Raw genomic sequence first — 13,576 nt, forward strand, 5'->3', positions numbered from 1 at the left:
ATTTCAGTCAGGCAAACTTTCTACCACAAGTATTTCCAGAGTTAACACAAAAAGGGACTCAGAATTAATATTGCATTATAATTCCAAATAAATTGACAGTTTATTTTACTCATACATCTCAAATAACAAGTCATTTTAACGCATGTATGATAGATGCTAACATTATTTCTTTCTACAAAAAATGATATAATATTTAGCTATCAAAACTCCAAATAGGGGGCTTCCCTGGTGGCGCAGTGGTTGGGAGTCTGCCTGCCGGTGCGGGGGACGCGGGTTCGAGCCCTGGTCTGGGAGGGTCCCACATGCCGCAGAGCAACTCGGCCCGTGGGCCACAATTGCTGAGCCTGCGCGTCTGGAGCCTGTGCTCCGCAGTGAGAGGCCACGATAGTGGGAGGCCCACGCACCGCGATGAGGAGTGGCCCCCGCTTGCCACAACTAGAGAAAGCCCTCGCACAGAAACGAAGACCCAACACAGCTATACATACATGCATAAATAAAAAGAATGTAAGCAGACAAGAATCTCATTAAAATATTTAAAAAAAAAAAAAAACTCCAAATAGTATTAAGGAGCAAAATGAAAAGAATAAAAAAATGTAGGGGCTTCCCTGGTGGCACAGTGGTTGAGAATCTGCCTGCCAATGCAAGGGACACGGGTTCGAGCCCTGGTCTGGGAAGATCCCACATGCCGCAGAGCAACTGGGCCCGTGAGCCACAACTACTGAGCCTGTGCGTCTGGAGCTTGTGCTCCGCAGCAAGAGAGGCCTCGATAGTGAGAGGCCCGCACACCGTGATGAAGAGTGGCCCCCACTTGCCGCAACTAGAGAAAGCCCTCGCACAGAAACAAAGACCCAACACAGCCATAAATAAATTAATTAATTAATTTTAAAAAAATGTAACCGGTACTGTAAAGAGACAGAAAAATCATTCTCTCCAAGCTGTTTTATAAATTTGTATAAAAGAGGCAGAAACATTTACTGTGCTTTAATATTTAATGAGGGCAGGGGCTTCCCTGGTGGCGCAGTGGTTGAGAATCTGCCTGCCAATGCAGGGAACACGGGTTCAAGCCCTGGTCTGGGAAGATCCCACATGCCGTGGAGCAACTAGGCCCGTGAGCCACAATTACTGAGCCTGCGCGTCTGGAGCCTGTGCTCCGCGACAAGAGAGGCCGCGATAGCGAGAGGCCTGCGCACCGCGATGAAGAGTGGCCCCCACTTGCTGCAATTAGAGAAAGCCCTCGCACAGAAACGAAGACCCAACACAGCCATAAATAAATAAATAAATAAATAAAATTCTTTATTAAAAAAAAAATTTAATGAGGGCAATATCTATAATTTAATTACCAAACAGAGACTATGATTTTCAGGAGTTGAAGTCATTTTACTGACATATCATTCATTTCAATGAGAAAAAAAAATTCTCTTAATAACATGATTGTTACAAAATGTGCATTGCCTTAATTCACAACTTAAATAGAAAGAAAATATTTCAAATATGGAATACTTCATCTCTGGGAAACATAGACCTAAATTCCAAATACACAGCTCAAATGTGGATAATGCAAAGGCTTTTCAAGCATACAATATAAAAGTTCCTTTTTTATATTATATGCTTGAAACAGACCAAGTTAGATGAGAAAATAGCTCCTTTTATTTAGTACCTCCTCCTGAAAAAAATATCTTCAAATCTGCCAAAACATTAGCCAACTTCTGGTGACCGAAATTTAGATGAAACAACTTTCCTTTTAAAACCTCAGTTTAGCATCACACGTAATGTACTCATATAAAATAAAAAGCATGTGCTAGAGGCTTATGTAAGAGAATAATAATGGGATTAAATCAAATCAGCATCCTTGGCTTTCGGTGCCAGGCTCTAATCAACTGTAATAATCCAGGTAGGTGAACCACAGCTGGCTTGAGCATTTGACCATCTGGTTTAAAGTAAATCCATCAGTCAATCTAACTATCTTCATAAAATGACAGTTAAGAAATTATCAAAATCCTAATAAGTGCCCAATTATTCTAATAGGAAATAGATTTAACTTTAAATTTCTCAGTGACTTTTACATTAAAATCCAGTTAAAAGCACTGACCCATGCTAAAGAAAAAAGGAATTTCAATTTCCTATCATGTGAGCAAAATAAATAAGTTGAATACGAATGGAAACATTTTCTTCTTACTAGCAACACACAAATTTATGAGGACAAGGCATCATCAAGTTCCCCATTAAAAAGCTGTTAACTAATGAAATTAGGAAGCAGGAAATACACGGACATTCAATCCATAAGGCTTGATCCTCTGTCCAGGAAATATCTGGCTCTTAGAATCTTTCTTCTAAGTTAGGACAATAAGCCAAACTTAGGGGCATTACCTTGACTATCTGAATTCCCATCGAGTCATCATCAGGATTACTCCTCTCATTGAAAGTGAAGCGCATGGTTTTGTCCCAATCAATGGCTATACTGTGCAAATAATGGTCTGCCAAGGTCAACCAAACCTAAAATATTAATAAAAAAGAATGCTAAAGTAAAATACATAATTTCATCTTTCTTTATCAGGAAATAATGATTGCATCCAATAAGAAAATGAGAGCTGCTACTAGAACAGATATAGCCTACATGTAGAAATCTCTAAGAATCTCACTGAAAAGTCTGCTGTACTAAACTGTACCAATTAGGGGCTTTCATTTATTCTTTCAATTAATATTTGTTGAGTTCCTACTATGTACCATGCAATGATCCAGCCATTAGGGATATTGTTAAGAAAACAAAAACGTTTCAAATTTTATTTCAGTACATTGGAATAGCTAAATTAGCTTATGAGCTTGTTACACTTGGCTCTGGATGGCGCTCTATGCTTGGGCAAGAGCTCCTTGGTCATCCGTGGAGAATGGGCCTGTTTTTACCATAAAGTGGCCTCTGCCTTTAAATCATCCCTCTCTCACACACAAAAAAAACTGGCAGATGGGTTCCTATAATGAATAACTTTTTTAAAGGAATCACTGGATATTTTTACTCCTTTCATTACCTTATCTGGAAAAGCTGTTTCATAATGTCATTTCTAATGTGCATTTTGAGGAACCAAAATGTTCAAATTCTGGGAGTATTAAGACCTGGTTTATAATACAAATGAACTTATTTACAAAACAGAAAGAGACTCACAGACTTCGAAAACAAACTTATGGTTAAATGTGGAAATGGGGAAATGTGGGGTGGGGAGATAAATTAGGAGTTTGGGATTAACATATACACACTACCATATATAAAATAGATAAAAATAGATAATCAATAAGGACCTACTGTATAGCACAAGGAACTCTACTCAATATTCTGTGGTGACCTATATGGGAAGAGGATCTGAAATGGAATGGCTATATGTATATGTATAACTGAATCACTTTGCTATACACCTGAAGCTAACACAGCATTGTAAATTAACTATACCCCAATATATAATAAAAATTAAATTTAAAAAAAGGAATGGGAATTGTGGTTGCCAAAAAGGAAGGGGGTGGGGGAAGGATAGATTAGGAGTTTGGGATTAGTAGATGCAAGCTATTATATATAGAATGGATAAACAACAAGGTCGTACTGTATAGCACAGGGAACTATATTCAATATTCTGTGATAAAGCATAATGGAAAACAATATGAAAAAGAATGTATATATATGTATAACTGAATCCCTCTGCTGTACAGCAGAAATTAACACAACATTGTAAATCAACTATACTTCAATAAAATTTTTTATAAAAGGAAAAAAAGACTACGTTTATGAATTAATAAGATGGCAATTCAAGTTTTGGTATTTGAACATAATTTAGCAGGAATAACACTGATTAATATCTCCAGCCAGCCATACTTCTCTCTTAAGCATCAGGATCATATGTCAAAATGCTCACCTGAGGGAGGGAGATGCAAGAGGGAAGAGATATGGGAACATATGTATATGTATAACTGATTCACTTTGTTATAAAGCAGAAACTAACACACCATTGTAAAGCAATTATACTCTAATAAAGATGTTAAAAAAAAATGCTCACTTGACATCTTCAACTTAGACATCTAATAGGCATCTCAACCTTAACATATCCAAAACCAACTGTCTAATCCACCGCCACCCCAACTATACAGACATACACACAAACACACACACCTGCTTGTCCCCTCTCTGGGAAAATAGTAACTCTACCCTTCCAGTAGCTCAGGTCAATCTTGAAGTCACTGATATCCCTCTTACACTTTTTATTCAATCCAGTAGGAATTCAAGTCAACTCAGCCTTCAAAATATATCTAGAATCTGACCCCTTCTCTCCATCTCCACTACCACAACCCTGATCCACCTCTTGCCTGAATTATCTCAAGTCTCCTACTGGTCTCCCCGCTGCTGCCCTTGTCCTTCATATTCTCAAGTCAGTAGCCAGAGTGGTCCATTTAAAATATAAGTCATATCATGTTATTCTCCTCCTCAAAACTTCCCAATGCTTCTCACCTCACACTGGGCAGAAGTTCTACTATGACCTGTAAGGTCCTATATGATCTGCCATTCCCCTAAGGTCATCACATTACCTCTATGACCCTCCCCCCATTGCTTTCCCTTTTATTCACTGTGCTTCAGCCACCCTGGCCTCTTGCTTTTGCTTGCATACTCCTCAGTGATGCTCTCACCTGAGGGTGTTTCCTGTTTGGAGTACTCTCCCACCAGGTAGCTACGTGGCCAATGGCTCACCTCTTTAAGGGCCCTATTCAAATGTCACCTTGCCATTTAAAATGCTACCTCCTTACCTCCATTCCCCTCTCTCCTTATTCCTTTCTCTGCTTTATTTTTATGCATGGCACCTAGCATCATCTGAAATACTTTATATTATATGCATTGTAAACTCCATGAGGACAAAAATTTTGGCCTGCTGTTTTTTCTTTTCCACTGCTGTATCCCCAGTACCCGGCAGAACAGTACCTGGCATAAAATAGATAATCATTAAATACTTACTGAATTAATGAATAATGAAGAGAGACAGATTTCAAATTACTAAATCTAGAATATCCTTTTTGACATTCCAGACACTTTAAAGAGGGACAAAGTGATGGTCCTTTTGTATTTTAGCCACACACATCCTCCTCACCTTTCTCCTCCATTCCTTTGGTATGCCTGTTGATAGTCTGGCAACTGCTTTGAGCGCATCATACCACTAGAAACAAAGAAGAAACGCTGTCAAAGTGATAATATTGACCTGGTTAAGCACTTTTCAACTTTTCCCCTTCTTGACGTTCGTAGAGCATGATAAAATTTATACAGAACACTGGGGTAAACATTCAGAGCTTCCTTCAGCCAGATATGACTGGTCTAAGGGCTGTGACTGCCCCAAGGTCCCCCACTTAGGTACCCTTAACACACCCGTGATCCAACTGCAGTACACACACAAAGGCTGGGAACTCTGAAATCAAAACATGTATTATAGATTCGGAATAACAGCATTTGGTTTTTAAATTCTTTTTCACACTTGATTAAAAGAAAGTGCAAAATTTTTCACTGCAAGTATAAATCCAAGTCACTTACAGCTTCACAAGTTATTTCATCTATAATTTTTAAAACTGACTCATCTTCTTAGGCATATCCAAGCACATGTTAATTTTCCCACTTTGAGAATATACCTCAGTGTACCCTGTAGGTACCCCAAAATAAAGGTATTTTCAAAACCAAAAATAAAATTACCTGCTGAAAACCATTTTGACCTAAAGATGGCTCAAGAGTGAACTTCAACTTTGTGTCAACTCCTAAAAGAAAAATACATAAATAACTGTTATTTGGGGAAAAAATACGTTACATCAAAAATAAAAGTAGGGCTTCCCTGGTGGCACAGTGGTTCAGAGTCCGCCTGCCAATTCAGGGGACACTGGTTCGAGCCCTGGTCTGGGAAGATCCCACATGCCGCGGAGCGACTGGGCCCGTGAGCCACAATTGCTGAGCCTGCGCTCCGCAACAAGAGAGGCCGCAATGGTGAGAGGCCCGCGCACCACGATAAAGAGTGGCCCCCGCTTGCCGCAACTGGAGAAAGCCCTCGCACAGAAACGAAGACCCAACACACCCAAAAATAAATAAAGAAATAAATTTTTTTAAAAAAAAGAATCTTAACTTTAAAAAAAAATAAAATAAAATAAAAGTAAAAATTAACATGATTCTACTGAGTCATCATAAAATTTTTAAAACATTTATTTTTACTAAATCGTAGTCAATTTTGTTAAAAGAAAAAGAATACTGATTATTAAGATAGAAAAATGTCCTATGGTAATAGAATGAAGCTTATCACATAGAATGGTGGTTCCACCGCTGTCTGGAGTAGTGCAAAAACAAAAAAATGACACCACAGGCTTGGAGTCATGCACACTTTAATTCACCTTTGGTTCCTAGAGTCAAACAAATTATTTAACCTGTCTCAGTCTCAATTCTTTATCCTTAAAATGAGGATAACATCTATCTCAGTTAGTTGTTGCAATAATTAACTGTAAATCACTTAGCACAGTATAATTAATATTTATGAAACTTAGGAAGAGAATTCTCTACTTACAGAATTTGTTTTCTAGGACACTTGCATGGACTAAGTCTATTAAGGAAATGTCAGTGAAATATCAAAAGTTATAAAAATAATGTCACTGTCTTCCCACTTGTGGAATAATCCACTTTAACAAGACTATTTAGCGATTTTCGTGTATTTTTAAATTCTGTCATGATAGACTTATTCATTAAAGATAAGTTTATACGTTTAATTATAGACTCCAAGCTAAAAATATAACTGAACTCTAATTCCAAGTTATCTACAACTTTAGATAAACTTTTGACTCAAATCCCAAATCTATGGAATAGAAGTAAATAAATAGGAGAATGTATAAAGATTATATGCTATATTCACATTGGGCTTTTTTATTATTGAGGTGAAATTCCATGACAATTTTTTTTAACATCTTTATTGGAGTATAATTGCTTTACAATGGTGTGTTAGTTTCTGCCTCATAACAAAGTGAATCAGCTATACATATACATATATCCTCATATCTCTTCCCTCTTGCGTCTCCCTCCATCCCACCCTCCCTCCCTATCCCACCCCTCTAGGTGGTCACAAAGCACCAAGCTGATCTCCCTGTGCTACGCGGGTGTCTTTTAAAAAACATATATGGAGTCAAGAGGCTGAAAAGAGATGTGTCTGACTTGCCCAAGCCCGTGACAGTATGAAGATGTCCTTCTTGGAGTCCTAGAAGAATACTGTGTATACATGAGTTGGGTCCTAGATTTCTAAAGTCAAGCTGTGTGTGATACAGAATGCCAGGCATCCAATCAATGCCCTGATAATTCTCTTCAGAGCTTCAGGGCCAAAACCATACTCTGCCTAGATAGATAAGATTTTCTTCTTCGAAGGTATATTAAGTACCCCGACGGATTCCCAATTTTCTGTGATGGTTTAAATTAAGTCCTGCCTCAGTGCAGCGCAATGATACAAAGACCACAAGAGTGCCTCCAGCTGGCGCGCATGATTTAAGACACGATAAAACGGACCTCTTTGTGAGGTTGCTGTCCAGACACAGGGTGCTGAATGGAGGAGCGTATAGTCATGACGTTTGCTCTATTATAACAAAGACCAGGAAATTCGGTCCCACGCTCCTATTTCAACCGACCTAAAAGCCTCGGATTCCTCGCATGTGTGACCGAATATGCTCCCTTGACTTTTTCTGAAGTACCTGCTGGGCACGATGCCGATCGCCTTGCCGAGCTGAAACCTGGCTGGGGTTAGTCAAAATCACAACTATTTTCTATCAAAAATGAGTCACAGGATTTAACTGGAATTGATCATTCACTGCCTGCAGGCAAAAGCTGAAATCAGGTCATTTCCACCTCTTTTCTTCTAATTGAATAAGGGAGGGGAGAAGGTTTATGTTTCATCTGGTAATCACTGGCTGTTCCGGATTCAGAAATACAAAACACTTTTAACGTGGGAAGGAGGTTTCTTTTTTTAAGGCTAAAGGAAGACGGTGAATAACTACTACAGTCTCTGCAACTAGACACTTCCTTGGGGAGAAAAACAAAGAAACCACGAGGTTCGGAAAGGCAGCGACGTGTTCCACCCTTTGGGGCTCAGTGCCTCGACAGATTCTCCCCTGCAGCCTCAGGACAGCAGGTCCCCAAAGGCGCTGGGAGGCGGGATGGGGCGGGGTTGGGGGAGGACAAACCCACCTGGAAGCCACCTGGTGCCACTCCGGGGACAACTGTGCGCTACGCACGGGTACGAGTACAGCCGGCTCCCTCTGCGGCCACCCCTAGCCAGAAAACCTTATGCCCAGGGGCCCGCGCGCCAGGGCCGGGCTCATAAAACCCTGCGGAGGGATGCCGGGTGGTGGAGCAGGCGCGGAGTTATGCAGCCTGGAGAAGCAGGGATGTGTAAACACAGGCTGACCGCAGAAAGGGCCTAGCCTAGCACAGCCAGGCGAACTCTGAGTCTACCTATAGAAAGAACCTCTACTTTGCAGGAGTGTTTCCTGCCCGCTCTCCACCCGGACACAAATTAGAGGCTCCAGGTGAGACGATCCCAGCACCCACGAAGCAGGGACCCTCAAGAAAATGCACCCGATTTTTTCCTTCGCGGTCACTGCCTCCTCCTCTGACGCCAAGCATCAGACCTGTGCCTTTCTCCGCCTCACACACCTCTTTCAAGGTGTGGCTTCTTGTGGGTCCGAAGCACAACTGGTTGCTCGGCCTCTGATAGCCCGGGTAGCCGCCAACACTTTCCCACCACTCGGAGAAGACCGAGCGCATCGCTCGCCAGCAGCTGCCGGCACAAGCAGGGCTGGACCGCACGCAGGCCGTGGGATGGGGGCGCGCGGGCAGCCGGCGGCAGCAGCCGGTCCTCCGCGCCGTGGGAGGCCGCTACCCCCGCCCAGGCCTCGGTCCGCGCTCTTCCCTCCCAGGCCGACCCAGCCCCGCCTGCGCCCAGCCGCAGTACCCAGCACCGGGCGGCCGGCGGGTGTTCCCCGGCCTACGCGGAGTTCGGCTGAGGCAGAGGCACCAGCTCCGGGGTCGCCAAGCTACTTTCCAGTGCCCCATCTGCCGCCCCGGGTCCTCACCCGGCTCCAGGGTGCAGAGCAGCCGGGGCGCGGTCCGGGAAATGCAACTGCGCTTCTTGAGCACATTGCTCAGGATGGTGCCCACGCCGCCGCCGCCGCCACTGCCGCCGCCGCCGCCGCCCTGCCGCTTCAGGCATCTCCCTCCGCGCCTAAGGGAGCCGGTCAGCTTGTCCTGCCGCATCCGAGAGCGCCCTGGGCTCCCGTGCGGCCGCCGTCCGCCTGGGTCCTCGCTGTCCCGCCGGGGGAGCGGCTTCGCGCGCGTGGGGCTCGGCCAGACCGGTTAGTCGAGGGTCTCTTGAAAGCAGCAAGAGTGCTCGGCGGTCAAGGGATCCTGCGGAGCACCGCGGGAGCCGCCAAGCGCGGGGCGGCCGGCAGGGATCTGCAGTGCGGAGCCTGCAAGGCTGAGGCAGGAGAGGACTTGGGGCGGGGAGGAGGGCGGGAGCGAGCGAGCGCGCGGAGACGGAGGCAACGCTCCCGCCCCCAATCCCGGCATCACCGTGCGCAGGCGGGGGGCTGCCTTAGCTCCCGAGCGCCCCGCCAGCTCGCGGCACCTGCGCTGGGGAGCCGCAGAGACCCGGAGCCCGGGAGCGGCGGCTGAGCAACTACGCCCGGGGACCAGAAGCAGTGACAGAGATTTCCGTGCTTCTCCCAAGATCTGGAAGGTGCAGGAGGGGGCACCAAACGGAGCGAGTCTCAGGTCCAGAACGCCAGCGAGATGCAATTGCCCACCTCATCGGAGCAGCCTTGCAAGAGTCGGTCAACAGACCGCAGGAAGAATCTAGCAGCGCGGCGGGAACGTTGGTGGAAGGTGAAGCACCAGCTTCATCCCAAATTGTGTTAAACTCTTTTTCTTGGCATCTTAGAGAGGCATAGGAAGCACGTTAAAATTATTATTATTATATATTACTATTAATATATACTTTGTATATTAAATCTATAATTATTATTATAATAATGGTTGTTTCTTTTGGAAGAGTAGACTTCAATATAAAAGTGTTCCATTAAAAGCAGAGGTGTTTTTTTTTAAGTGCTTCCCCCGTCTCTCCAGCCAGAGACTTCAGTAGGCAGAACGGTTAGTGATAATTACTTTTTTTTTTTAATCATTCTTAAACTACGACATTATGACATTCACCAATGGATATTAATCATAATGATGAATAAGTCATAAGAAAGGAAAGGATGTGGAGGGAAATACAAAGATATTTTTATATGCTAATATTTAGAGAAGGAACACCAGATGGATTAAAAAAAAACTAAAAAGTATTTATGTGGGAGGTAACAGTGTAGAAGAGAGAGGAATAGAAAACAGATTTCTCTAGATGTGCCTTATGTAGTTTTGACTCTGGAATAACATCTTATATTAATAATATTAATAAATCAAGCACAAAGAAAACCCTAAAATTTGAAAATGAATGGAAACAAATGAACCTAACTAGAAATCCTGTTGATGGCATAAGAACACAGAAAAAATGAGTAAGTTGTTTTAGAGTGTAGTGTTATGCCTGTATATCAATGGTGGTATAGACTCCAAGGGCAAAAAGAGCTGCAAAGAAATCTTAAATGTCATTCAGTAGCATTACTGTTATTAATAATATTGGTGTTATTTCTTAATTCTTATGTACACTATAGGATAACCTAAATAAATAATTATGTTAACATCATAATCAGTCTGCTAATTTGGGGTGATTTTAAATGTTTCACTAAGTAATGTTGTGATGGATATCTTTGTTGACTAAGCTTTACTAGATTTTTGAACACCTAAAATGAATTTCCACAGTGGGGTTATTGGACCTAAAGGCATAATCATCTATATGACATACATTGCTAAACTAAATCTTAAAGGATTGTACCAGTTTAGTCTCTGATTGACACCTTTTCATCCTCCATTTCAACAGCTCTCAGTATTATCATTTAAACACTTGCTGCTTTGATAAAGAGAACTGTCATTTTGTTGTTTTTATTGGCATTTTTTATTAGTAGTGCAGTTGAACTTTTTTTGGTATGTTAACTAAGCAGTTATATGATATTTTCTGTGAATTTCTTACTCAAATATTAAAGTCTACGTGTTTTCTTCATGAAAAAATAAATGTTAATGTCAAAAGAAACCAAGATGTTTTCAGTGTAACAGAAAATACAAGTGTGCAACCAAAGAAATTAAGTTTTTTTAATCCTGCAATAGTATATTTTAAATGGAAATAATAGCATGAACTCATCTTTTTTCTTTTCAAAAATACATATAAAGCCACTGAATAGGTTTAGAACTAAGGACAACCCAGAAGCAGTGAACACCCCCAGCACTCAGGATGTGGTCTCTAAAAACCATTCCCGGGCGTCCCTGGTGGCGCAGTGGTTGAGAATCTGCCTGCCAATGCAGGGGACAGGGGTTCGAGCCCTGGTCTGGGAAGATCCCACATGCCACGGAGCAACTGGGACCGTGCGCCACAACTACTGAGCCTGCGTGTCTGGAGCCTGTGCTCCACAACAAGAGAGGCCGCGATAGTGAGAGGCCCGTGTACCACAATGAAGAGTGGCCCCCACTTGCCACAACTAGAGAAAGCCCTCGCACAGAAACGCAGACCCAACACAGCCAAAAATTAATTAATTAATTAATTAATTAAAAAAAAAAAAAACCATTCCCCACTAAAAGGAACCAGGGCTCCTTTGAGGTGCAACTGATTCCAGATCTGGGAAAAAGTACAAGATGAGCCTGAAATATCTTGATGAATTCAGGAAGGAAGGAAGTGCTCCAAGACTAATGGGGTCATGTCAAAAAGACATGAGAGCCACACAAATAGGATACTGTTGGCCAAAGATGGAACACTTTGAGCATCAAAAACAATGACTGCTAATCGACAGATGAATGGATAAAGAAGATGTGACATATATACAATGGAATACTATTCACCCATAAAAAAGAATGAAATTTTTGCCATTTGCAGCAACATGGATGGACCTACAGATTATCATACTAAGTGAAGTCAGTCAGAAAGAGAAAGACAAATACCATATGAGATCACTTATATGCGGAACCTAAAACATGACACAAATGAACGTATGAACTTATTTATGAAACAGAAACAGACTCATAGACATAGAAAGTAAACTTATGGTTACCAAAGGGAAAAGGAGGTGGGGGAGGGATAAATTAGGAGTTTGGGATCAGCAGATACAAACAATTATATATAAAACAGATAATAAGGTCTTACTGTATAGCACAGGGAACTATAATCAATATCCTGTAATAAACCATAATAGAAAAGAATGTGTATATATATATAACTGAATTACTTTGCTGTACACCAGAAACTAATACAACATTGTAAATCAACTATACTTACATATAAATAAATAAATAAATTTTTAAAAAACAATGGCTGCTATTGATTGAAAGTATTAACTTTTTAAAAAATGCATTTCTAATGATATTCTGAAAGAACTAAAAAAGAAGTCCTTCACATGACTCTGGCACACTTATTCTGTAATCAGCACATTCTGGACTTTGTGAATTGCCCTCAGAATTTGAGGACAATGTCAGAAATGATATAACACTAAGCATGAAATATACATTTCACATATAAAAATCTGTTAACATGACATTTGTCATCTGCAAAAGTAAAGACAGCTGATAGGGATATAGAAGCTATTCAGTTATGCCCACCTGACTGAGATAAAGATGCCTTGAAACAGGCAGTAGTCCGCCTCATCACTTTAGAAGATAAAATCATTGTTGAACCTGGTCGTGATGAACTGTTTGGCTTAGATTTCCCAACATTTCACACTAACCTCAGGTACAGAAATCTACGCTTATTCAGCCTGATGCTTATAGTTTCAGTACATGTTTGTTCTCCTTCAGCTTTCTCTTAATTTTAATAAGATGTCCCCTTGACTGCTCTGGCCTGAGAACGATAATTGAAAGATATCTGATGTTTGGCTTTGGACAGTTTTTTAGAGGACCACACAGGACCCTGGGTGAAGATGGTGATGAACACCCAGAGTTAAAGGAAGAAAACTGGAAGGAGAGGGAAAATCCAGGCCAAGGTGGTAAGTGCATGCACAGTATCGTCTTCCAGAGCTCTCATCTTCTCAAACCATAGAGGGTTCATGTTCTTGTTTAACAAGAAAGGCTGTTCATGCTCAGTTTTAGCAGTGGGCCAGCAGGAAAGACAGCCTTGCCAGTCAAGAGGAGGAGCAATGGGCTCCGCTTTACAACACTGAGCCCAAAGGACGTAGCCCAACACTGAGTAGGAAGGAGGACGTACAGGCCTGGCTGACATCCACCACTCAGACCATCCCACACTCTTTGGCTCAGACTCCCTGCTCACCAAGCAAACTTTTGATTGTCATTTGGCTTCCCATAGAGACTTTGCCGCTGAGGAGAGGACACGCTGACCAGTTAACAGTGGTCAATATCCCTGAGTCTGCTCAACTCTCAGTGAGCTGAAGAAATCAAATTTCTGGGCTGCCAAAGCTG

General features: G+C 42.1%; 1 protein-coding gene across 4 annotated transcripts in view; it reads right to left on the minus strand.

Moving 5' to 3' along the window:
* Window positions 1-13,576, minus strand: part of TBC1D30 (TBC1 domain family member 30) — a 94,575-nt gene that overhangs the window by 38,343 nt on the left and 42,656 nt on the right. For 2 of the 4 annotated variants that reach the window (XM_082422743.1, XM_082422742.1), the window contains exons 1-4: window positions 9,106-11,210; window positions 5,708-5,769; window positions 5,118-5,183; window positions 2,368-2,493 (exon numbers count right to left, since the gene is read on the minus strand). In XM_082422743.1, coding sequence (XP_082278869.1) covers window positions 2,368-2,493; window positions 5,118-5,183; window positions 5,708-5,769; window positions 9,106-9,286 — 435 coding nt within the window. In that variant the 5' untranslated portion in view covers window positions 9,287-11,210. Of the gene's footprint in view, window positions 1-2,367; window positions 2,494-5,117; window positions 5,184-5,707; window positions 5,770-9,105; window positions 11,211-13,576 lie in introns of those variants that run through there. The other 2 variants (XM_082422741.1, XM_082422740.1) reach the window with 1 other exon arrangement.

This window comes from Balaenoptera physalus (assembly GCF_965194825.1).
Source record: "Balaenoptera physalus genome assembly, chromosome: 13".
In the NCBI taxonomy this organism is placed as follows: Eukaryota; Metazoa; Chordata; class Mammalia; order Artiodactyla; family Balaenopteridae; genus Balaenoptera; species Balaenoptera physalus.